The 22,375-nt window shown below is 50.5% G+C and overlaps 2 protein-coding genes across 2 annotated transcripts in view; one reads left to right on the top strand and one right to left on the bottom strand.

The window, feature by feature from the left end:
- Positions 1–6,932: 6,932 nt before the first annotated feature.
- On the top strand, positions 6,933–12,169 carry hyal1 (hyaluronidase 1). Its single transcript, XM_006631134.3, has 4 exons — positions 6,933–7,086; positions 8,029–9,051; positions 9,940–10,029; positions 11,037–12,169. The coding sequence occupies exons 2-4, from the start codon at positions 8,143–8,145 to the stop codon at positions 11,355–11,357; spliced, it is 1,320 nt and encodes a 439-aa protein (XP_006631197.2). The 5' UTR covers positions 6,933–7,086; positions 8,029–8,142; the 3' UTR covers positions 11,358–12,169.
- A 5,437-nt stretch (positions 12,170–17,606) lies between these two features.
- rad54l2 (RAD54 like 2) overlaps positions 17,607–22,375 on the bottom strand; it is a 58,640-nt gene continuing 53,871 nt past the window's right edge. The window contains exon 23 of the mRNA XM_069189522.1: positions 17,607–22,203. Coding sequence (XP_069045623.1) covers positions 21,149–22,203 — 1,055 coding nt within the window. The 3' untranslated portion in view covers positions 17,607–21,148. The remainder of the gene's footprint in view (positions 22,204–22,375) is intronic.

Genomic DNA, 22,375 nt, shown 5'->3' with positions numbered 1-22,375 from the left:
CTGAATTAACCGAGTTTTGAGATTAACCTAAAGGAATCTAGATTGGGGAGTACCTGTTCCCAAAATTCCTCTGCCGTCTCCAGACTCGGGAACCCAGCGCTGCCGAGGAACAGAGCCAGATCGTTCTCAAAGCTTTTCTTCCCTGCAGGATTTCTTGTGAACACAAGACATTAGAGGTGCACGATTTGTCAGGGACAGTGCAGGTATGACAAGAATTGTTTTTCTACTTACATGCAGTTCTTTAAAAAAATATTTTGCTGAATATTCTTTACAGAAATGGAGGAAATGTTTGCGCTGGGGTAAAAGCTGTGACTGCTTAATCCGATGTCTTTGAGAAATGTTGGTTGTGTGTGGGGTGGCCGTTGGCACTGAGGCCTCACAGGTGTGAGATCCTAATTTGGGTTCAGCCCACTGGCTCTCCTGTCTGTGTGGACTTTGCATGTTCTCCTCGTTTCCTTGTTTTCTTTTTTGCTATGGTATCAGCCCACCTCCTAAAGACATTCTGGCTATGTATTCCAGATTTCCCTATTCACCTGAGTCCCATTCGCTCCCTAGTCTGCTTAACAACAAGGAAACCAGAATGAGCTCCAGTCCACTGAGCTGCCCTGATGGGAATTTGACCTTTACCATTGGGAGGCTTTTGGTCATTGTAACAAGTAATAGGTTTATTCCCTGCTGAAAAGAAGAAAGAAAACACGGCCGAAACGTTGTTTCTCTTTCTTCTCTTTTCAGCATGGAATAAACCCATTTCTTGTTCCTTTGCAGCCTGCGCGTGCTGACGCAGCTCCCCGCCTGAACTACTTTTGGTCATTGTTGTTTCTTTCCAGAAGACAAAATCTCTGTTTACACCAAAACACCATCAGGATGACTTTTGAACCTTCCCTTATCTTGCCACCATGTGTTCTTCATTACGCTGAGTATGTTTCTGGGCACCAGAAAGAAATAATCTCCTTCAGTTTACCTTCTGCCTGTCGCGGGCTGGAAATGCTCTCCTGCAGGGAAACGAGAGCTCCCAAGTGGGCAATGTACTCCTTCTGCCTGATCTCCTCTTGGTTGAGGGGTTCTCATGTAAAACGTTTTCACCTGATTAACCCACCAGATGACTCATGGCAGAATGAACCTACTGGGGTTTGAAAATGGAGTGAAGTTTCACAGGTTAAGTATTAAGAAGAACCGCAGTACACAGCCGCTGCTCAGAAGCTCAGTTCCGTTTTGGTGGGGCGTATCTTTCAAGTAGGACAGGTTCTGCGTGAGATTTCCCATCCCATTGTGGAATTGCCTTTCAGCACTTTGGGTGGGAGGGTGCAGCAAAGAAAACACGAGCATCCCGGGCCGACATGTCCGAGACTGCCTGAATGAAGCGCAGAGTGAGCAGTCGTGCTGTGTGCATCACTCTGATACCGCTGGTCATATTTGTGAAATGTCAACAGCCAACATGCGTGGAAATTTGATGAATACCAGAGCTGACTTTGGTGGTAGTGCCCTGAAGGATATTGGAGGTGACTGTTGGGGGGAGGTTTGAAGATCATTTGCTGTGTTTGACCCTGATCATTTGAAGAAAAGAGCACCCCACCCTGTTCTTGTTTTTAAAGTACTTTCTTGGTAGCTCCCCCTGAATCTCTTGATTCTGAAGACGTCCAGTGGGTTGTATATTTATATCCATTTAAGACTTTTAAAAAGGCTCAGATCCTTCAGCCTGCCAGTGTGGGACCCAGAATGTATGTGATCACCCATTTTTTTTCCGGAGGTTAAATTTCTGGAAGTGAGATTCTGAAGGGGGAAATATCTTTTCCGTACCGTGGTGACCAAAATTGTGTGCAACATTCTAAATGCCTCACTGGTACATCACCCCATTTTAGATGAATATCCTTTGGTGCCTATAAGTTCACCTTTAATTAAGAATCTTAAAATTGTTTGTCTTGTTTCGTGCTTCCACCCTGTTGCCTATAAGGTAACACTTTGCCAAGATGTGTGACTTTTTCACAGGTAGATTCCTCAAACTAGGTGTTTCCCACGTGCCAATTAGACTTGGCTTCTGCAACACTGCACTGATGCGTCATCTGCCAGGTGTCTGCCCACACTGGGGTTACAAACAAGCAGGTGTTTTGCTCATCTTGGTTGCCAGAGGCTGAACATTCTGGTAACAGAATCTCATCAAGTTGTTCCTCGGGTGTTCCCCCAGTAAGCTTCAATGATCTGACCAGGTAGTTGGATCCAGACACCCGCTGCTCTTCGTGTAAAGAAACGCCTCTTGCATCCTGCATGCATTTTCTTCTCTTAATTTGTACATCTGGTCCCGGCCTCATGGAGAGTGGAGAATATTGAGTACTCAAATCAAAACTCCCAGCACCGCTCCCCATGCCTGCCGCAGTCACGACTGAAGAGATTCAGTGTCTTTCTTCACCCGACTGCCAGACATTCCTTTGAGGGTGAGAATTATTCGAGCTGCTCTTCTTTGAGCTCTTTTCAGAGAAGCAATATCGTTTTCACAGGAGCTTTCCAGCTCCCATAGTAGAGGAGTGTCATTTAACCCCACAGACACAGGGCCCAAAGTTGTGCTTCACACTGTACTATATACATATCCCTTTGTATATAGTTAACATTTACAGTGACCTGTCTGCTTGATCCGCAGTGTATTTTTAGGCGTTTAGGCTTTGGCATTTAATACCACTGATCTAACTGGAATGGTGGAAGGGGTATAATGTCAAGAGAACATTTTATAATGCATTAATCTGATTCATTAGGTGCTACAAATTCCACAGCCTTGAGCAGCTCCCAACCCCATCCCTGTTGGTCTCTCTACATTTATTTTCCTCTTTCTCGCTTCTCCTGATGGGACAGTTTTTTTTTGTCGGTGGGATCCCATCCAGCAAAGGGCAATCCGTTATTGCCAAAAGCAACATTACGAGGCTTTGAAAACACAGAGGGAGCCTTGTTTCCTAACTTAAACCAGACTGAAGGCAGCGCACCCTGGGATCTCTTCAATTTTCTAGATTCTGCTCCCTGACCCCCAGCAGGGGCAGGCCCTATAGCCAGAGTTACTGCAGTAGTTCTGTAAATATTTTTTGTGGGGGGGTGCTTAATTACTGCTGTGTCTGTGTGAGACGAGGAACGCGAGTTTTGATTTGTCTTTTGACTCTGTCAAAACACACACACATAACTCAAGAGGCTAGATCTCCGTGTCACAAGCGTGTAAGCATTTGGGGTTGACAAGCGCCGCGGCTACGGAGCTGGGCGTCGGTGTGTTTTGCTTCACCAAACCGCAGAGGATTTGCGTAACCAAAGCCGGTAACCGTCTGCATATGTGACCTAAACTATCAGCCACCGCTAGGTGTCGCTGTTTTCGCTGATTTGCCGGTTTTGAGGGCCGCGGTAAGAAATGGAAACCGCTTCAAGTATTCAGAACTCTCAAAAGGCCCTCGACAGAGTCAGCCTAAGGGCCTTCCTCTGGATTAAAGCTGATAAAACAAACCAAAAGACACTGCCAGGCAAGTTAATTTAAAACAGAAGGCAATTCTTCACACAAAGAGTTTTTAAGGAACTAGAATGAGCTGCTGAGTTGGGTGGTAAGCCTGGCTTATTTCAAGAAGCTGAAGGGTGAGTTCCTGGAAACTACTAGCAACCAAACGAGATAGATGGAGGCGCCTCTCGCTGGTAAAATCTCTCATGTTCTTTTGAGAAACTTTGCTCTTATTTCAGTGCAAAAGGCCCACTGTCCTGAACGTAGGACAGTGCTGTACGAATATTAATATAGTGTTGTACAAAAAGATGACCAAACAAGTGGTAATCACCAACTCCCCTTTTTTTCTGTCATGGGACTTTCCTGTGTCAGAGCTCGGCCAGGAAAAGTCATCTCGGAACACCAGCTGTCTGACCACGGAGATGAATTTCAGCAAGGTCTCCAGGAAGGACTGACTAACGCTGTCAGATTGAGGACAGCAGGCTTTAAACTGGAATCACATCGCCCCGCTGATTGAAGCTTTTCCTTACTGACACCAGTGAGGTCTGGACTCGGTCGCGGTGGTGTTTGTGAACTGTTCTCACAGTTTGAAAACTCTCCATGAAGGAGAGAGACTTCATCAAAACCGGGCTGGTTGGCTCATTTGTTTAGAGCATGGGGCTTATGCAGCTGTGGTTGTGGGTTCGATCCCTGTATGGGCCAGCCGTCCTTGGCAGCAGTTTGGGACAGTGGTTGAGGTACTGGACTCGTAACTGGAAGATTGCGGGTGGTTGTGGGAGGGGGGAACAAGCTGCCCTGCCATATTGTTGAAGCCCACGCCCTGGTGTCTTTCAAGAAACAACTGGATTAGATCCTCCAAGTCAGGACAGGAGTCGCTACTGTACACAAAGTGCTGTGGGAGTGGGGAACAAGCTGCCCTGCCATATTGTTGAAGCCCACGCCCTGGTGTCTTTCAAGAAACGACTGGATGAGATCCTCCAAGTCAGGACAGGAGTCACTACTGTACACAAAGTGCTGTGGGAGTGGGGAACAAGCTGCCCTGACATGTTCTTGAAGCCCACGCCCTGGTGTCTTTCAAGAAACGACTGGATGAAATCCTCCAAGTCAGGACAGGAGTCGCTACTGTACACAAAGTGCTGTGGGAGTGGGGAACAAGCTGCCCTGCCATATTGTTGAAGCCCACGCCCTGGTGTCTTTCAAGAAACGACTGGATGAGATCCTCCAAGTCAGGACAGGAGTCACTACTGTACACAAAGTGCTGTGGGAGTGGGGAACAAGCTGCCCTGACATGTTCTTGAAGCCCACGCCCTGGTGTCTTTCAAGAAACGACTGGATGAAATCCTCCAAGTCAGGACAGGAGTCACTACTGTACACAAAGTGCTGTGGGAGTGGGGAACAAGCTGCCCTGACATGTTCTTGAAGCCCACGCCCTGGTGTCTTTCAAGAAACGACTGGATGAGATCCTCCAAGTCAGGACAGGAGTCACTACTGTACACAAAGTGCTGTGGGAGTGGGGAACAAGCTGCCCTGACATGTTCTTGAAGCCCACGCCCTGGTGTCTTTCAAGAAACGACTGGATGAGATCCTCCAAGTCAGGACAGGAGTCACTACTGTACACAAAGTGCTGTGGGAGTGGGGAACAAGCTGCCCTGACATGTTGTTGAAGCCCACGCCCTGGTGTCTTTCAAGAAACGACTGGATGAGATCCTCCAAGTCAGGACAGGAGTCACTACTGTACACAAAGTGCTGTGGGAGTGGGGAACAAGCTGCCCTGACATGTTCTTGAAGCCCACGCCCTGGTGTCTTTCTTGAAACGACTGGATGAGATTCCATGATTAATCAGCTACTATAAACCAAAGGGACTAGATGGGGGGGCAGGCTCCTTTTGTGAATAAACTCTGTTAAATGGTATTTCTGCAATTTCCCACCTGTTCAGCTCCATTGGTCTCACGTACCTGTGCTTGAAATGTGTGTGAGAAGGGTCAGAGGAAGGTTGGTGCCGTGTGTGACTGGCGGGTATCTTACCCTGACCTTGACAGGGATGAGTGCAATCCTAAAACTGTGTGAGCAGTGTTTGGATATGGAACAAGTGATAGGTTTATTCCCTGCTGAAAGGAGAAGAAAGAAAACAACGTTTCGGCCGTGGAGCCCTCTTCAGGTGTCAGTGTTTCTTCAGGTGACGACAGTGTTTGGATATGTACAGCATTTGACCTTAGCGGTCTGAAAATGTTCAGATTGTGTTTTATTCCAACCGTACCTAGTCAGTATTCAAGAGGTCACTTTTTTATAATTGATTAGTAAATCAGTTACTAAATTTCCTTTTGAACAGCTTGATAACAACTCAGTCTTGTACTATCAGTCTTATTATAACACATTTACTGCTATAAAAAAATGTGACATGTAAGTGCAGGCGCCTATGAGCCTGTGTAATTTTGGAAAAAATACATACTTGTGTGTGTGAACAACAGTTTTGCAAGCTGTTCAAACTTTTTTCCATGTGTGCGTCAGTGTGTCACTGAAATTCCAGTCATCTGTCATTATATTTTTTTCTTCATTTCCTCACTGGGAGGAAACAATAACTGACTAGAATACTTTATTACTTGGACTGTATTTTCTTCTGCTATTATTACTAACGAAGACAGTAATTTTCCAAACAGATGCCCCAGTATGGTGATTGTGGAGCTGGTGGAGGTGCTGGTAACTCTAACTCCAACCCTGATCACTGTGTCATTAAATATTCAGGGCACTGTATGCAATAATAGGCTTTTAAGTATCCCGAGTAAATCCCACTTTGGGCCGCTGGTGCAGAATGACCTCTGTGCGTCTCCCAGGAGGACCTGCTGGTGCAGAATGGCCTCTGTGCGTCTCCCAGGTGGGGCTGCTGGTGCAGAATGACCTCTGTGCGTCTCCCAGCTGGGGCTGCTGGTGCATAATGACCTCTGTGGGATCATCTATTAGGGACATCTGTATGTGCAGTAAATCCAATTAATGAAGTAGTACAATATTGCTGTTTGTATGTTTTCGCCATACAGTTTCCAAGTTTCACTTAATAACTCACTGTAAACATCCCTATCGACCTAATCTTTACATTCTCATTTAATAGTTTCTGAAAGAAACAGGGCAAACGATGCATCTATAAAAAGATGTTATTTTAGTTACTCTACTGTAACATACTGTACCATACAGTACCTGGTCGCTTTGCTTCAGGAAACAATCTGCAGGGCGCTAACGTGCTGTGCTCGCGGTACAGTCGCCTCCAAGCAGCTGTAATAACGTACACAGGAAGCGTCTTGCGCGGCTGACGAGGAAACTTTCTGAACGCCGGTTTCCAGCATGTCTCTGCTGCACTGTTCTGCACCCATGGCAGAAATGTGCCGACTCCGCCCCCCCCCCCCCGCGACCACGCCCCTCTCCTGCTCTGATTGGTTAGTGTGGGAAACCGAGTTCCTCGCCAGTTTGGGGAGATGATTATTACAAGCTCCTTGGGCAAGGCGAGAGGGCGCCAGTCATAAGACAGGCGTGAAGCTGGTCAGCCTGAGCTCTGCTCTGCTCTGCTCGCTTGTAGGCACTACAGAAGACCTGCCCGTAGCTAAACGCGTTGCCCGTGCCAGGGTGCTTTCTCCAAGGTGAGTGTTGGCGTCTGGATGTCTAGGAAGCTGCGTTAGTCGTTGTCAGGCTTGGAGGGTTAAAAACAGGCGTTGCGGTACGTTCTGCGTTTGTGTTTTGTTTTTCCTCCCTCTCTCCCTCTCTCTCTCTATCGAGGGAGGCCACGGGAAAACGACCATGATGAGCAAAACAGATCGGGATAGGGATGGTGATGAATCTCCCCCTTTAAATCTTCCTCACTCGCATTCCTTTCAAAAGGCTTTATAATAAACGTTCAGCTTGCGCGGTTTGCCCTGCAGGAAACCAGACAATCCGAAACGGAAATTATGGGGGTAATGTTCCAGATCTATAACTGTGTAAGTCTGGAGGGTCGAAGTATTTGTGGCCGCATATGACTGATGATGGTGTATCGTACAGATGAGAAAATACCGTAATGGCCATAAACTCTAAATAGTTCGTTTCGTTACCAGTCGGAAACTGCATAAACGATTTACTCGTGTTATTTGCTTGAAGCTGCATCTCTGTGCAAGATAAAACACGCCTGCGTCCAGATGTTATACACAAACGTGTGTTTAAATAACGCACTAAATTATTAGATTGCGAGTCAGTTGTGAGCAAAAAAAAAAAGCTGTTCTTCCATCCTGCACACTTGAGCCTTGCATTGTGACAGATGAGTCATTGTTCTTGTGGCGAAATTCTGGTATTTTAGGAAGCTCTTGAGAAGTCATCCGAAATCTCAATCCCCGGATGCCTTTCATATTTCGCAAAAATTCTCTGCAGTTCTCTCCTGTGAAACGTGTTGAGCTGCGTGCCGTGATTAGCCCTCAACAGAATTGTTGTCTTTTAAAGCAGTTTGTATGATATTGGGAGGGGAAAAAAAAAGCCTGGCTTATTAAGATAGGTAATTCACCCAGTATGTTTTTTAATTTCTCCTTGTGGTGCATCTTGTGCTTTTTCTTCAGGGAAGGCGAGAGCGTGTCTTGTATAGGCGCCAGCCGTACTTCAGTCTGGCTCACGCTGGCGCTGTGATGTGTTTCTGAGAGGCTGCCCCTGTGAACCACACGCTCACGGCAGCAATGCTGTCCGCCTTGGCGCTCCTCAGCCTCTGGGCGCTAGGGGGCGCCCTGGGCCCCCGTCAGACGCCCGTGCCCCTGGTGCCCGACGTGCCCTTCCTGACGGTGTGGAACGCGCCGACCGAGCCCTGCATGAGCAAGTACGGGGTGGACCTGGACCTCAGCCTCTTCAACATCGTGCTGAACCAGAACCAGAGCTTCATGGGCGACAACATCACCATCTTCTACGAGGGCAAGCTGGGCCGCTACCCCCACTACACCACCCGGGGGGAGGCGGTCAACGGGGGGGTCCCCCAGAACGCCAGCCTGCCGGCTCACCTGGGGGCCGCCGGCGCCGACATCGCGGCGGACATCCCGCGCCGCGGCTTCAGGGGCCTGGCCGTGGTGGACTGGGAGAGCTGGCGGCCGCTCTGGGCGCGCAACTGGGACACGAAGCAGGTGTACTGGGAGGCCTCCCGGGCGCTGGCGAGGCGGGGGCACCCCGACTGGCCGCCCAGCCGGGTGGAGAGCGAGGCCCAGAGGGCCTTCCAGGGGGCCGGCCGGGCCTTCATGGAGGGCACCCTGAGGCTGGGCCGCGCCATGAGGCCGGGGGGCCTGTGGGGCTTCTACGGCTTCCCCGCCTGCTACAACTACCAGTACAAGAACTCCACGGCCAACTACAGCGGCGAGTGCCCGCCGCTGGAGATGCGCAGGAACGACCAGCTGGCCTGGCTCTGGAACGCCAGCTCAGCTCTCTTCCCGGACATCTACCTGGACTTGGCGCTGCGCGGTAGGGGGGACGCCATCCTCCGCTTCACCCACCACCGCGTCCTGGAGGCCATGAGGGCGGCAGGGCAGGTTGGGCGGGTCGCCCCCCCCGTGCTGCCCTACGCCCGCATCGCCTACACCTACTCCATGGAGTTCCTTTCGCAGGTACTGGTGCTCACGCTGGTCCTGGGAGCCCGCGAGGGCCGGTGGCGCTGTCTGACTCCGAGCAGCGGCTCTCGGACAGCGGGGGGGGGCGCTGCTGGGGTAGGGGGGGCACTCGCCGGCCAGGGTGTACCTGCCACCCCTGCAGAACAGAGGCTCGCCCGCCTTCTCCCTTGCGGGGTGCCGTGGTGCCTGCAGGGTGTCACATGACGGGTGGGCGTGTCTGAAGGGGCCCCTCCCACAGGTCCCGCGTTCCCCCCTTGCTGATATGGGAGTCTTGGGGAACACGGCTGAGGCCAAAAGGCCCCGCCACACACAGAATGCCAAAGAGCCTGGTGGACAGGGCAGGAGACCAGAGTCAGACGAACGAAGGCCGTGAGGCGGGGAGGAGGAAGATAACAAATCAGACTGGTACTGAGGTGCCAAAGCTGTGTAGAGCCTTATAGGTCAGCATGAGGATTTTGAAGTCGACGTGAAACCTGATGGGAAGCCAGTGCAGGGACTCCAGGACAGAGGTAATGCGATCACTTGCATGCAGCCTGGCCAGTGGTGGCAAAGGTTTTGAGAAGTGGGAGTTCTGAGAAGATGAGAGCCCTCCAGGAGCTCGGTTAGGTTCTACTGAAGGCGAGAGAGGGGGATTGCAGAGAAATGCAAGGGTGCAGATGTGGTGGATACGAAAGAGGCACAAGAAGGGAAGTCCTGGGCAGGAGACGCATAGGCGGGCGTCCCTGTTTGAGATCAGGGTCAGAACTCCCTCCCTTCTGTTACAAACTCCATTTAGCTAAAGCAGAAATGGTGGTTCTGCATAAACCAGGGATGGGCTGCAGGTGTTGGGTTCTTTTTAGGGAAAGGGAGCTGACCTATATCCTTGTTCCGCTTTGTGTTGGGCAGGAGGACCTGGCCCACACCATTGGGGAGAGCGCCGCCCTGGGGGCGGCAGGAGTGGTGCTTTGGGGGGACGCGACTTACGCAAAATCTCAGGTACGTGTTCTCCCAGAGGCGCCTCCCGCTGGCCTCCTCCAGTGTAGCTGCTGACTGAGCTCTGTGGTTGCGGGTTCGAGCCTGCTTCCCCCAGGTGATGGCGCACAGCTGGCTGGGAATTTAGGTGCATCACATTAGTATGTCAGCTATTGTTTTAACATGGGCTGTGGGGGAGCTGGTATGTATCCTGGCAACCAGTGGGCGCAAGGCAGGGAACACCCTGGACAGAGCGCCTGTCCATTGCAGGACACACACAGACACTCACACCAGGGCCAGTTTTCCCAGAAGCCAATTAACCCACCAACATGTGTTTGGACTGGGGGGAGGAGACCCACACGATCATGGATAGACCCTGCAAACTCCACACAGACAGCACCCCAGGTCTGGGCTTGAAGCCAGGGCCCCAGCACTGAAAGGCAGTAATGCTGGCCACTACACCATTGTGCTGTCCTAAGATGAAACGGGGTAAGCAAAGTAAAAAAGTTTTCCTGTCTGCACAGGTACTGATATTGAGTTCAGGTCACAGCTGGAGTGATGCCCTGTTCTCCTCCAAGCAGTGCTGTACTGAGCAGCAGTGAACACAGCATGTGCTGTTGCTGGGACTTCTGAACAGCACAGCCTGAGCTGCCCGGATGTGTGGTGTGGCAGCCAGTGTGGCTTCTCCAAGGACAAGGGCAGGCTTCCAGACAGCCTGTGCTGAGGCCCAGCTGTGCCTGCTTGCAAACTAACCCCAGCACACACACCACGTTGCCGGGCCTGCTGGCTCTCGGCGATGTCTGTTTGACACCTCTCAAGGTGCAAGTTAAGGGGGGGGGGAGGGTGGCGACGTGTCGCGCCGACTTCCTGTTTGAACGCAGAGGGCCGCGCGGCCTCGAGAAACCAAGCAGACGAGCTCCCCCGGCCTGCTGGGCTTTCGGGCCTCGATTGTGCCACTGGGGGGGGGTGGAGAGGCAGGGGCGCGGTACTGACGCGTCTCCGTCTCCCCACCCCCTCTGCCTTGTCCCCAGGCGGTGTGCGAGGAGATGAAGAGGTACGTGGACGCCACCCTGGGGGGCTACCTGGTCAACGTGACGGCCGCCGTCACCCTGTGCAGCCGGCTCCTGTGCTCGGGCCGGGGGCGCTGCCAGCGCAGGGACAGCGGCCCCCCCGGGGCCTCCCTGCACCTGGACCCCTCCAGCTGGACGGTGGCGTCGGAGCCGGGCCCGCGCGGGCGGCTCTACAGCGTGCGCGGGAGGCCGGGCCGGCGGGACGCGGAGCAGATGGAGGCCGGGTTCGTGTGCCGGTGCTACCAGGGCTGGGGGGGACGGCGCTGTAAGAAGCCAGTGTAGCCGCCGGGCCAGGGACACGGGGGCCAAGTCGGGGGCCTCAGGGGGTCTCCGATTTGGACCTGCCGCTTGAAGCCGGAACCCACCCCAGACCCGGCGGAACTGCACTTCATGAACGCGCTCATCGGGCCGCGGCGGAGAGCGTGAGACTTTGCTACAGACTTTATAGATCATGTGCCACCTCAGCTGGCAGGCGATGCGTTGGGATGTTTGGACGGGCTGCCCAACTCTGCGTGGTGCCGGGGCAGGTTGGCCGAACTGCACAACCCCTGTACGTGCCAAGCACAAAATCCCTGCAGTCCTGGATCTCATGGCCGTGTTTTCACTTGAACCGTCCATCTCTCGGTGATATGAAGGGTAAAGGGCACTTTCTGGGGAAAACTGAAAAGTTGTACCGCAGTCGTTTGAAATCGGCCGGGAAGTTCCTGCTGCACGGGGCCGTCCAGTACTGTATTTCAAACATGGAGAATCTGCCAAGTAAAAAAAACTCATTTTTGCCTCATCCTCTTTCTTGGGGATATGTTTTTAATGTTCTAAATGACAATTGTGATTTGTTTTTAACGCTGATCAGTTTTAACCAATTCTATATTTATCTGGGAGTCAATATGTGATTAATAATCTATGTGTACCTGAAATATATGATTTTGTCTTCCTGAAGGTCTAAAAGATGGGAAGAAACCCAGCTATGCTTTATCATTGCATCATCCAACCTTAAATGAATCATTAATAAGATGCGTGTGATGCAAAAAGTGGTGTTAATCCTTCTGTAGTGTGTGGAGCACTTGGGTTTTGGAATAAACTATGGTTGCACTGAACACAGGTTACCCACACACCCTCTGGCTTTCATTCCACCCTCTTAATTAGGATTCAATTGAGAAGTTGCTTCACTTCTTATCCGGTAAAGCCCTGCTTTGTTTTAATGTTCAGTCTCGTGCCACAGTGAGAGTTCCTTCTTGTCGCCAGTAGCTGTATCACCCCCCAGCTCACAGCTGGTAGCCCCACTGGAGCTCAGCAGGTGTGGGCCTGGCCAGTACCTGGAGGGGAGCCCCCTGGGAAAGCTGAGGCTGCTGCAGGAAGAGGTGTCAGTGGGGCCAGTAGGGGGCGCTCACCCTGTGGTCTGTGTGGATCCTAATGCCCCAGTATAGGGACGGGGACACTATACTGTAAAAAGGTGCTGTCGTTCACAGGACTGGGAAAAACCAATGTCCGGACTCTGGGGTGCTTGAAAATCCCAGGGAGCTCTGTGGTGCTATTATGAAAACATGATAATACAATAACAGATAAGGCTCATTAGTGCATTCGCAAACCTCAAATTTGGGAGAATCTTAAAATTCTTAGTCGAACAGGTAACATGCCATTAATATCTGTAGTAAGTACAGTAGCGTGTCTTTCTAGTCAACAGCAGTTCAGTGGCGGAAGACTGCCCTCTTGTGGAAATGATGTGTAAACGACTTGTTCCGCCAAATTTCTAAGCAATCCAGCCTTTGGGCTTCACTCTGACAGGGTTTATCTAGGTTACAGCTACTGACGTGGAACACAACCCCATTGATCGACAAAGGATTATCTGCATGACTATCCCTCTTAATAAGCCCCTAATCAGTTTAATGCTTTTTTTTCAAAACCCGGGCTATTCAGCATTCCCTTTCATTCCGAATGGGGAACAACTGCGGGCCAGCTTGCTCAAGACCGTCCATTCCTGCTCACTGCCCCACTTTCTGAGGCCACCTGAAGTTCTGCTCAGGCCCCACCTCCCGAAATTTGGGCCACCCTAAAAGACATCCTCTGGCATGATTCCCGCACGGGGGGGCTGGTTCTTTTCCGATGTCTGATCTCAGATCGGTCGACTCTCCTCTCATCTTCTGGCGAGGTCTCCTCGTCAAATTTCCCACCTGTACAAACAAAGGCTATTTAGCAGTATGATGGGGTTTTTTTTTTTGGCACTCGGTAAACAAAAAATAATCCCACTGCTGCTCAGACATGACGTCGCACATCTGCCCTAGTTTGCAAATCGGACATCTTAATTCGTAAATACTAGTTTAAAAGCGTACAACTTACTGGTAATGTGGGTGAGTTTTCATTACGTGCTTGTAAATTATACTCATACTGTAGATGGCTCTGCAAAAAACGTTAGTGTAAACTCGAATGAAATGCTCCCTTAGAGTGATTTACCCTGTCCAAAGCAATGGATAAGGCTCAGCGCGTGGTAAGTTTATTTCTGAGGACTGTAAGGCAGCAGCAGACCAGACCTCTTCTTCAAAGTGCTGGGCCTCCGATGCCTCTGGAGCGTCAGTGCAGGCAACGGCAGGCCTGGCTCTTACTGTACGCCAATTCAGACAGACGCGCTGAAAAATGTTAAAAGCAAGAGCAGCTCAGGCCAGGAGTAATCACTGATCCGTCCCCAATACTTCTGGCAAAACTGTGTCAGCAGCTGTGGGCTGAGCGGCCAGGCATCGGCACGCACATGTGTGGCACAGCTGGACAGCTGCACTCAATGAAATTCGTTGTGCTCAGGAACTCGCGTTAACCCGGTCCCGCTGGGATACAAGTCCTTTCACGTTATGTAATGTAGCCCTTGGGAAACCTACTTAGACGTGTCGTGTCTCCGAGAAGGTCGTCATGATGTGGAGATCGACTAGCACAGACCCGAGTCCAGACGCGGAACGGTATCTCGCTCCAACTTGAATACTAAACAGTTCCTCCACACCACCCAAACAAAACCCCCTTTTCTCACCTCAGCATCCAAGTCAGGGTCGCGGGAGAGCCCATCTCCCCAAGCAACAGCGCAAGGTGGGGTACACCCTAGGCGGGGCGCCAGACCCCTCCACCCCATAAATAAATCCTAAATAGCGCGCTGTTGTTCATGCGGAAGACTCCCCCCTCTCACGGACAGCTCTCACCATCTGCTCCCTGCAAAACACCTGAACGTTGCTACAAAACTTCCCAACCTCGGGGACGATGAATAATTAACATCTCCAGATTGTTGCTAATAAACATCCCCTCTCCCCCCGAGCACAGGAGTGCACAGCGCGGATGGAATGGCGCGTCAGGAAAAGCCGTACCTCACCTCTGAGGGTCTCTACACGGTAGACCAGCTGGTTCAAAGGCTCGCCTTCAGCCACGGGGCAGGACCCAGCGTCTGCACATGTGTTTCCATTTATCCTAACGTGTTACTGTTTAGCGCGCAGAGACACAGATCTTAACCAGAGCCCTTCAAGACTCTCCCATTACCACGCTAACTATGGGCATGCCCAGCACAGATTGCGTGTGATTGCAAACACGACCCGCATACTGCACACGGAGATGCCAACCCGCTGAGAGCCGACCGCGTAGGACTCCCAGTTTCACGGTTTGCGTGCATAGGCCTTGGACATTCTTAGCAGAGTCCAGATAATGTTTCAGTGGAGATCCGGAAAAAAAACAAACGTTGTTTCCAATGGTTTACAGGTAGGCGCCATCACGCTGCGTAAGACAACTGCAATGTCCATCAAAATCACCTCTGTGAGCACGGTAAGGCTCTTCTGAACCGTGACAGGTCGCTGCGTCATTTGCGTAACAGGTATCGGGTCGTAGTAGCTTGGGGGTGGTTTGCAGAGTTAAAAAAAAAAGGTAAAACACTCGTCCCGCCCTCTGCACCAAGAGATACCCACGAAATCGTGGAAAGGTTCGTGTGTATTAGCATGGCCATGAGACAGTTTAAGTGGTTTTAAATACATGCGTGATGAGCGTCTACACGGAAAACAGCAAAGTGGTAATAATAATAATAATAATAATAATAATTGCTTACACTTATATAGCACTTTTCTGGACACTCCACTCAAAGCGCTTTACAGGTAATGGGGTCTCCCCTCCACCACCACCAATGTGCAGCCCCACCTGGATGATGCGACGGCAGCCATAGTGCGCCAGAACGCTCCCCACACACCAGCTACCAGTGGGGAGGAGAGCAGAGTGATGAAGCCAATTTATAGAATTATAATTGTAATTCGTAGTTCTCGGTACTACTACAATTACAATTCTAAAGATGTTTACAAAGGCAGCAGTGTACGTGTCTGTTAATTAATGTCAAAGATTATATGTAAATATTGTGGAATGTTCTAATGCTTTTTTTTCCCCAGTGTGTAACTTTGTAAAGTGGTTAATTGGCTGTGGTTGTACTTCACGCGTGGAAGAACTAGTGTGAGAAACGCCGATCTCCAGCGAGGCAGTGGACTGCCCCGCGCAACAGGTCTGGAGTGGACACCGTGCTTCTCCGTGGAGGTACCCGCCCCCCCAAAAATAAAGTCAACAAGAAACACAACATTGGAACTTTTTAATGTAAAAAAAAAAAAAGAAAGCTTTTCAACAGCAGCGCTACCACATTGAACCGAAACGGATAAAAATGAAATGCCAATGACATTGTTTACTTTTTTAAAAAAAGCAACAACACGAAAACAAACAACGAGAAACAAAAAGGCATGCCCAAAATGCAATGCGAGGCCCAGAAAGGAGGTCACTGAATTCATCTCCAGGCATGTAACACAGTTGTAGCCTGTATGCGCTCAATCAGATGCATCACATGACCTTTTCGGCATGCTTACCATAGGCCAGACACATTGCACGTCTCACCAGTGTACTTACCTACTGCATATGGAAATGGAATACAGAAAAGACATTTTGCAATTCTGTCAAACCCCAGAGAGGTGTGCAGGGACCTTAGTTCCCTCTACAGGTAACCTGGGTATTTACCAGTATAGACCAGGAAGCCTGACATGACATTTCTATCAAGTTTGGGGTTACTTCTAGGGCAGCAGAGAGAAAACCACAAACTGGGAAGACTTGCTTCAAAACCGGTACACATTTCTGGGTGTTGGATTATAGTTTAAAAAGGGAAATGGGGCGCAAGCTTCCAAGGGTCTACGTCTACGCCCCACCTGTTGAAGGGGGTTCAGGGTGAAGAGACAGGAGGTGGAGCAATTAAACCTCTTCCACCAGAAATGTAGCCCGGAGGAGCTTCAGAAAACGGTCTACCAGATCGAGATCACTTGGCTTAGAAATCGAGGTGCCGATCCCTGCTAAAAGCAAGAAGGACCTTCCCTTGAAGGAATTCATTTCCTGCAGGAAGCACTGAGGACCGCAACACAACCCTTTCCGTGCATTCAAGCTGAGAGACTCCTTCTCCCACCCCTCCCCTCTGTTTAAACATTCTCCCGGAAGAAGCAGCAGTGAACTAAATTTCACTGGCTTCTGAAAACGGGGCCAAGACACTGCACACCTTCCTTGCTGTCGTCAATAGTTCACAACACAGAACACACAGAAACGCACACCAGTACAAGTCGGAACCAGAGGAAGAGGACAGCCATCTTCCACATATTTGACAGGGAAAGGCTGCACACGGTTGGCAAACAGACATTGGACAGACGTCTTTGTACAGATAGATGTTCAGTCCATTCTCAGTTTTTTTTATTTTTTTATTTCAGTGTAGTAGTAATAATGATAAGTTACAAAAAAAAGCACTTTTTATCCTTTGAAAAATAATCGAACAGAACTCTTGCATAGCTAATGATAATCTAAGGCTTCTAGAAGTAATAATCATTTGATAGATGATGTGGATAAAAACAAAAGAAAATTGTCTTTACAGCATCAGCCAACTGTATTAAAAGAAAAAAAAATGCTTCTAAAACTTTAAAATAAGTTTTCAAAGTTGTTTCCAAGTCCTTGTCCTTTTTTCCCTTGCAATGAATAAAGTTCTAACTAAACCAGGATGATTTTGTTAATACTTAATTTTCCTTCTGGGCATTTCTAGTTTCAGTCTGCAGTTTTAAAATGCTTCACAGCCAAACATGTATGTCTGTTAATTAAGTGAGAATCCACCAGATACCACCCGAGGCAACGGTCACGTTTTGTATTGTTAATAAATCCACATTTGACAACTTGGTCACAGTACAGTGGGAAAGACACTTTAAAATTGAGACAAGTTCGCTTTTCTATTCTCTGCAACACAAAAAGAAAGCAGAGGTTGGATTTAGCGACTGCATGTGTTTGTAATTAAGGCCACACAGTTGTGGAACCTTTGGTTGGTCTAACGTTGTTTCAGTACGACAAGTTATCAAACCAATTCCACATGGGGACACATGCGCTATCAGTCTCTGCACGGATCTTCAGGATGTAGAGTGCAGAGGAAACAGCGAGGACTAATATGCTGGAGAAATGTAAGAACATCCAATGGCAATTAATCTGTCAGATTCGGTTTTTTTTTAAATAATTTAATTCATGGTTGTTTTTTTTTTACTTTGGATATAGTTCAGAGTAATTCAGCTTCAATCCTTTCCAGGAATAATAAGGAAAAAAAGACTTTATAGAGTCCAAATGTTTTAAATTTCTATTTCAAACATGAATTCAACTAAAATGCATAAATATGATTTTATTATAGGTCGCTAACTTTTCCCCCCCCCATTACTGCTGGCTGCTATAAAACATCAGCAAACTGTTTTAATTTTCCTCCACAAATGAACCCAGCGGTGCACAGAGTTGAATTCGGGTTGATTTTTAAAGCATTAGGTTTCAAGTTGTTACACTGAAATTAAGTGTATACTGTATGAAAAGTCTGGTGTCAGTGGTAACCCCCCCCCTCAAAATGTCATTGTACCTCTGAAGTTTGGGCAGAACATTTTCCCCATTTTTGGGAATTCTCATTATTTGCTCATGATGACCCAAATCTCATATAAAATCCCTCTGGACTCTAGACAGCTGTGCCATTGTCATCAGGTTAAACATTTCACAATGCATTTGATCTTGCAAAGCCGTCAAATTACACTATTATTTGTGCTGTAATGTGCTCATGCACATTTCTCTACAGGGCTGCTGGTCGTCGACCTCGGTTTGCGTTTCCTGGTGGTGTATATGCAGACCTGGCTGAGCCTGAAGGAGTTAAAAGAGGCTCTTGGCTACAGACATGACCGAACGTCCACAAAGCAACCTCAAAACCAGATGGGAAGAACAAAAAAAAAATCTCTCATTATCACAGCAATGGATCAAAGGACTACTGAGCAACATCGGAAGCAACATACTGTTTTTTTCTTTTAAAGGAACCTTGGCCAAGATGAAGTCTGAAGCTACAAACTCAGAATAAAAGTGGGGAAACGAGTCCTCTAACTTTTCCTTATCTAGCCTGCACGTTGGTCCTGATTCACAAACACTTTGGTCAGATGGTGCTCTCTCTCTCTCGTCTTGAAATAAAAGCTGTGCTGTGGCCTCCTCGAAAAAGACAACAACAACAGCCTTAATAATAACAATAAAACATTAGAAAAATAATAAAAAAATTAAATGAATAAATATCCACCATTATAAATAAATTAGTGTGGAAAATTCGTACATTGAAACAGGTAAACTAACACCTTAAGCATGGTACAAAAGAAAAAAAAATAGATTTTTGTAATACATTATCACTGCCTCCATTTCGAAAACTACAAGGAAAATAAAACACTGCTTTTTTACTGCAAGCAATCCGTCCCCAGTTAGCTAGTTAAAGGGATGTTGGAGAAGTCTGTCTTGAAAGGAATGGCAGGCTGTTCTGCACCGGCGCAGAGCAAGGAGACACTAAGCTCTTGGTGTCTTGCAGCCCGAGCTGTGATCTATCAAAGCCAACACCCGCTGTGAAACCTGGAACTTCGCAGGACCCCTGGGGAACACTGGCGAGGTTTGGAAGAACGGACAGGATGAATAAATATTCGGCAACACTTTTATTAGAATGTTGCTGCCTAAAGGGTTCACAACCCCCTTACAGCCGCTGCAGAAGATGTTATCACCCGTACGATGCTTTACATCACCTGTGCATAAGAGGACTGGACATTTGTTCTAGCGTTGCGTCACACGAAAGTTCTACAAACGATGCTAAAACAGTTGTCCTGACCTCCCGCGTTCGGGTCACATTGTTTGCATGTCAATATGAAGCGTCACGCAGGCGATAACGACGTCTTCAGCAGCAGTTAGGAAGGGATTATGGAGCCCCTGTGCAGCAACTTTCCCAACAGAAAACTCTGCTAACAGATCAGGCTCGGGTTTCTGGGGGGTGTCTTTGCTCTTTACGACCAGGAAACCGCAGTTTGTGCAAAAAAAAAAAAATCTACCCTTCCACACTCCCAACAAAAACACAAACAAGAGATAGAGCAGCAGAAACCTTCTCTTCTGTATTTGGTGTCAGGCGGAAGGGGTCACTACAAACCTACAATGGTTTCCATTCAAGTAATTCAAACCCGCCCAGATAAAAACACAATATGTTTCAGTTTTGTTCGTTCAGTTTTGTTTTGATATCCCTTTTCCTCCCACCCTTCACTCATCCAGCCCCGGAAAAAAAAAAAAAAGAAGAAAACAGACATGGGGACCAACAACTGTTCTTCATGCCTCTCCATGTGGGATCTGTCAAGTCTCTAAACAGCTGTGATGGCTGAAAGGGCCTGTAGGTGACTTGTGAAGAATTTGGCACGGGATTACCGACACAGTACTTGGTAAAAAAAAAAAGACAAGAAAATGAACCTTGATCTACCAAGTCCTGAAGATCACACCAGGGAAAAAAACAACAGACGGGATCTTCAGCCTTCTTAAGGATCATAAGAACCCGTGCCATACACCAAAGAACGACCACCCTCAATGCACGAATCGGAACATGAATCTGCCAACACCACGGTCAACTCAAAAGGGACACTTAGTTTCTGCACTGCGCCCTGCAGTGCTCAGCATTGTTTTTGTTTTTGTAAGACAATGGGCATCAATGCTTCGAACTCTAGGGCATTAGTCTCTCTCCCGGTGCCGACATTCATCGCGATGTTTCTCGTCTGCCGGACTCCTGATGGAGGACCACACCGCTTCCGGGCGATTTTCCCGCACAGGGGAAAAAAAAGAAAAAATCCCGCGCCCGGATCCCTGCCCTACCCTGCCCTAGGCTCGTCATTAAAGGCTGAAATGAAAATACATTCTTTGACTTTTTTTTTTCTGAATTCTTCCCTTCCAAAACGAACCAGGAGCACACACAGCCCGTGTCCCCTTCTCCTTCCCTATTTGAATGGTTTTCCAGCAGTTTCTCTTCCTGTTTTTTCCTCCTCTCTCCCATCTCTTCCTCCAGCTAGAACTCCCTGCCCTGTCTGCACTCGAAAGGAAGTGTAACTTTCCACCCTTTTGGACACACCCTTATGATTATGACCTCCTTAGATAAAACAATAATAGCAATAACGATAATAACAATAAGGTCACAATTCTTTTTTTTTTTCCCTTTCCTGCAGGTGATGCTACTACTAAGTCTACCTAATACACTAACTAACCCAGATCTTGGTCACCTGCTGGAGAAACGCAAACAGCTCAAGAAGTAAGACGAACGCCTGGGTCAGTGAGGAGCCTCCTCCTGACAGACGGCGCCCCCCAGAGGGGGGGATGAGTCTCTGCAGGCCCACGCCCAACAGGGGCTACTGTTTGTACTGGACCAGCGTGGGGCTTCCAGATGCAGCCCCACGGCAGATTTCGCAAGGCCGCAGCTCGAAAGATCTTCTCTCTGTGCTCCCGCTCCTCTTTTTTTAAAAAATATTTCTTAAGATATTCAGCATGAGGATTTGTTGCTTCGTCCCGTCTTCAGCTCCCGGCGCTGTTGAGGTCACCCGCTGCCGGGGAGGGGGGGGGGGGTTTCCGCGCAGCGAAGAGAGGAGCGGCAGGGAGGAGAGGGGGGGGGGGAAGGCACTGCTCGCCTCCCGCACGAGGATGGGCGGCCTCTCCGGGCCGGCGGTCCCGTCACCCCTCCCCTCGCCCAGCTCCGCGCCCCCCCGGGCCCCTCACTGCCCCGTCACCTCGATGACGTCGTCGTCCGAACTGCTGGCGCCGCTCTCCGAGAGCTCGTGCGGCTCGGGCGGCCTCAGCGCCGCGCCCAGCATCCCCGGGGCCGAGAAGTAGGGGGGGAAGCCGGAGCCCGGGGGGCCGTGGGCGCCGGAGAGCCCCCCGGGGACCAGGGGGTTGGAGTACATCCGCGGCTCGGGCAGCAGGGACTGGCCGTAGGGCAGGGCGAAGCCGGGGAGCATGCCGGCCATGGCGGGGTTGAGCAGGAAGGGAGGCAGGGAGGCTGAAGTGGAGGCCGGGCCGGCGGCGGCGGCGGAGGAGCAGGAGGAGGTGCCGGAAGAAGAGGAAGCAGAGGAGGAAGAGTTGGGCAGACTGCTCCCCAGGCCGAAAGGGTCGGGGGTCATGGGGAACATCAGCCGGGAGTCTCCCAGCTGACCGGGCGCCTGGAAGTACGGGGACCCCGCGCCCATGAGCATGGGGTGCCCCATGGGGCCGAGCAGCGCAGGGTTGAGCCCCAGGGCCGGAAGGCCGTAGGCGCCGGCGAACGGGTAGCCCGGCAGGGGCAGCGGCACCGAAGTCCGTTTGCTGGGCGGCTGCTTGTGGGGCGGGTCCTCCGAGGACGGCGTGGGCATCTTGCGCTTGGTGCCGCGCAGGTCCAGGGCCGCCCCCCCACCGCCGCCGTCGGCCGAGGGCGGGCTGCCCAGGCTCGGCCCCGGGTCCAGGCCGTGGAGGTCGAGCAGCTGCTGGGCCGAGATGCCCTGTGCCTGCGTGCCGCCGCCGGCGCCGCCCCCCTGCCGGCCCACCTGGCCCCCCGCAGCGATGGCGGTGGCGCCGGCGGTGGTGGGGGCGGCGGCTCGCTCCGACCTGCCCTCCCGCGCCGCGGCCGCCGCCGCGTACTGCTGCAGCTCGCTGAGGATCTCGGGGCTGTCCGGGGACAGGGGCCGGGCCAGGCCGTCCGGGGTGAGGGGCCGCGCCCCGCCGGGGGACCTGCAGCCGTTACTGCTGCCGCCGCCGCCGCCGTTGCTGGAGGGCTCCGCCGGCAGCCTCTGGGATCCTGGGAGGGAGAGAGAGAGAGGGGTGAGCGAGAGGCGCCAGCGACTCTCGGCGGGAATTTCTCGCTCCTCCGGGGGGGGGCGGTGGAGGCGGTCGGAGAAGAGCGATCGAGGGTTCGGTTCTGGAATTATTTGCCGGCGTCGGACCAGCTCGTTTCTGGGAGCAGGGCTCAC

Source organism: Lepisosteus oculatus, chromosome 4, assembly GCF_040954835.1.
Source record: "Lepisosteus oculatus isolate fLepOcu1 chromosome 4, fLepOcu1.hap2, whole genome shotgun sequence".
Taxonomy (NCBI): Eukaryota; Metazoa; Chordata; class Actinopteri; order Semionotiformes; family Lepisosteidae; genus Lepisosteus; species Lepisosteus oculatus.
Note: the sequence above shows the minus strand (reverse complement) of the source record. Positions and strands in the feature narration are given on the sequence as shown.

Bases quoted from the DNA above. Each gene is read 5' to 3' on its own strand.
- hyal1 (XM_006631134.3), top strand. From the start codon at position 8,143: ATGCTGTCCGCCTTGGCGCTCCTCAGCCTCTGGGCGCTAGGGGGCGCC. The intron at 9,052-9,939 runs GTACTGGTGCTC...TGTGTTGGGCAG, and splicing joins CCATGGAGTTCCTTTCGCAG to GAGGACCTGGCCCACACCAT. The intron at 10,030-11,036 runs GTACGTGTTCTC...CCTTGTCCCCAG, and splicing joins CGACTTACGCAAAATCTCAG to GCGGTGTGCGAGGAGATGAA.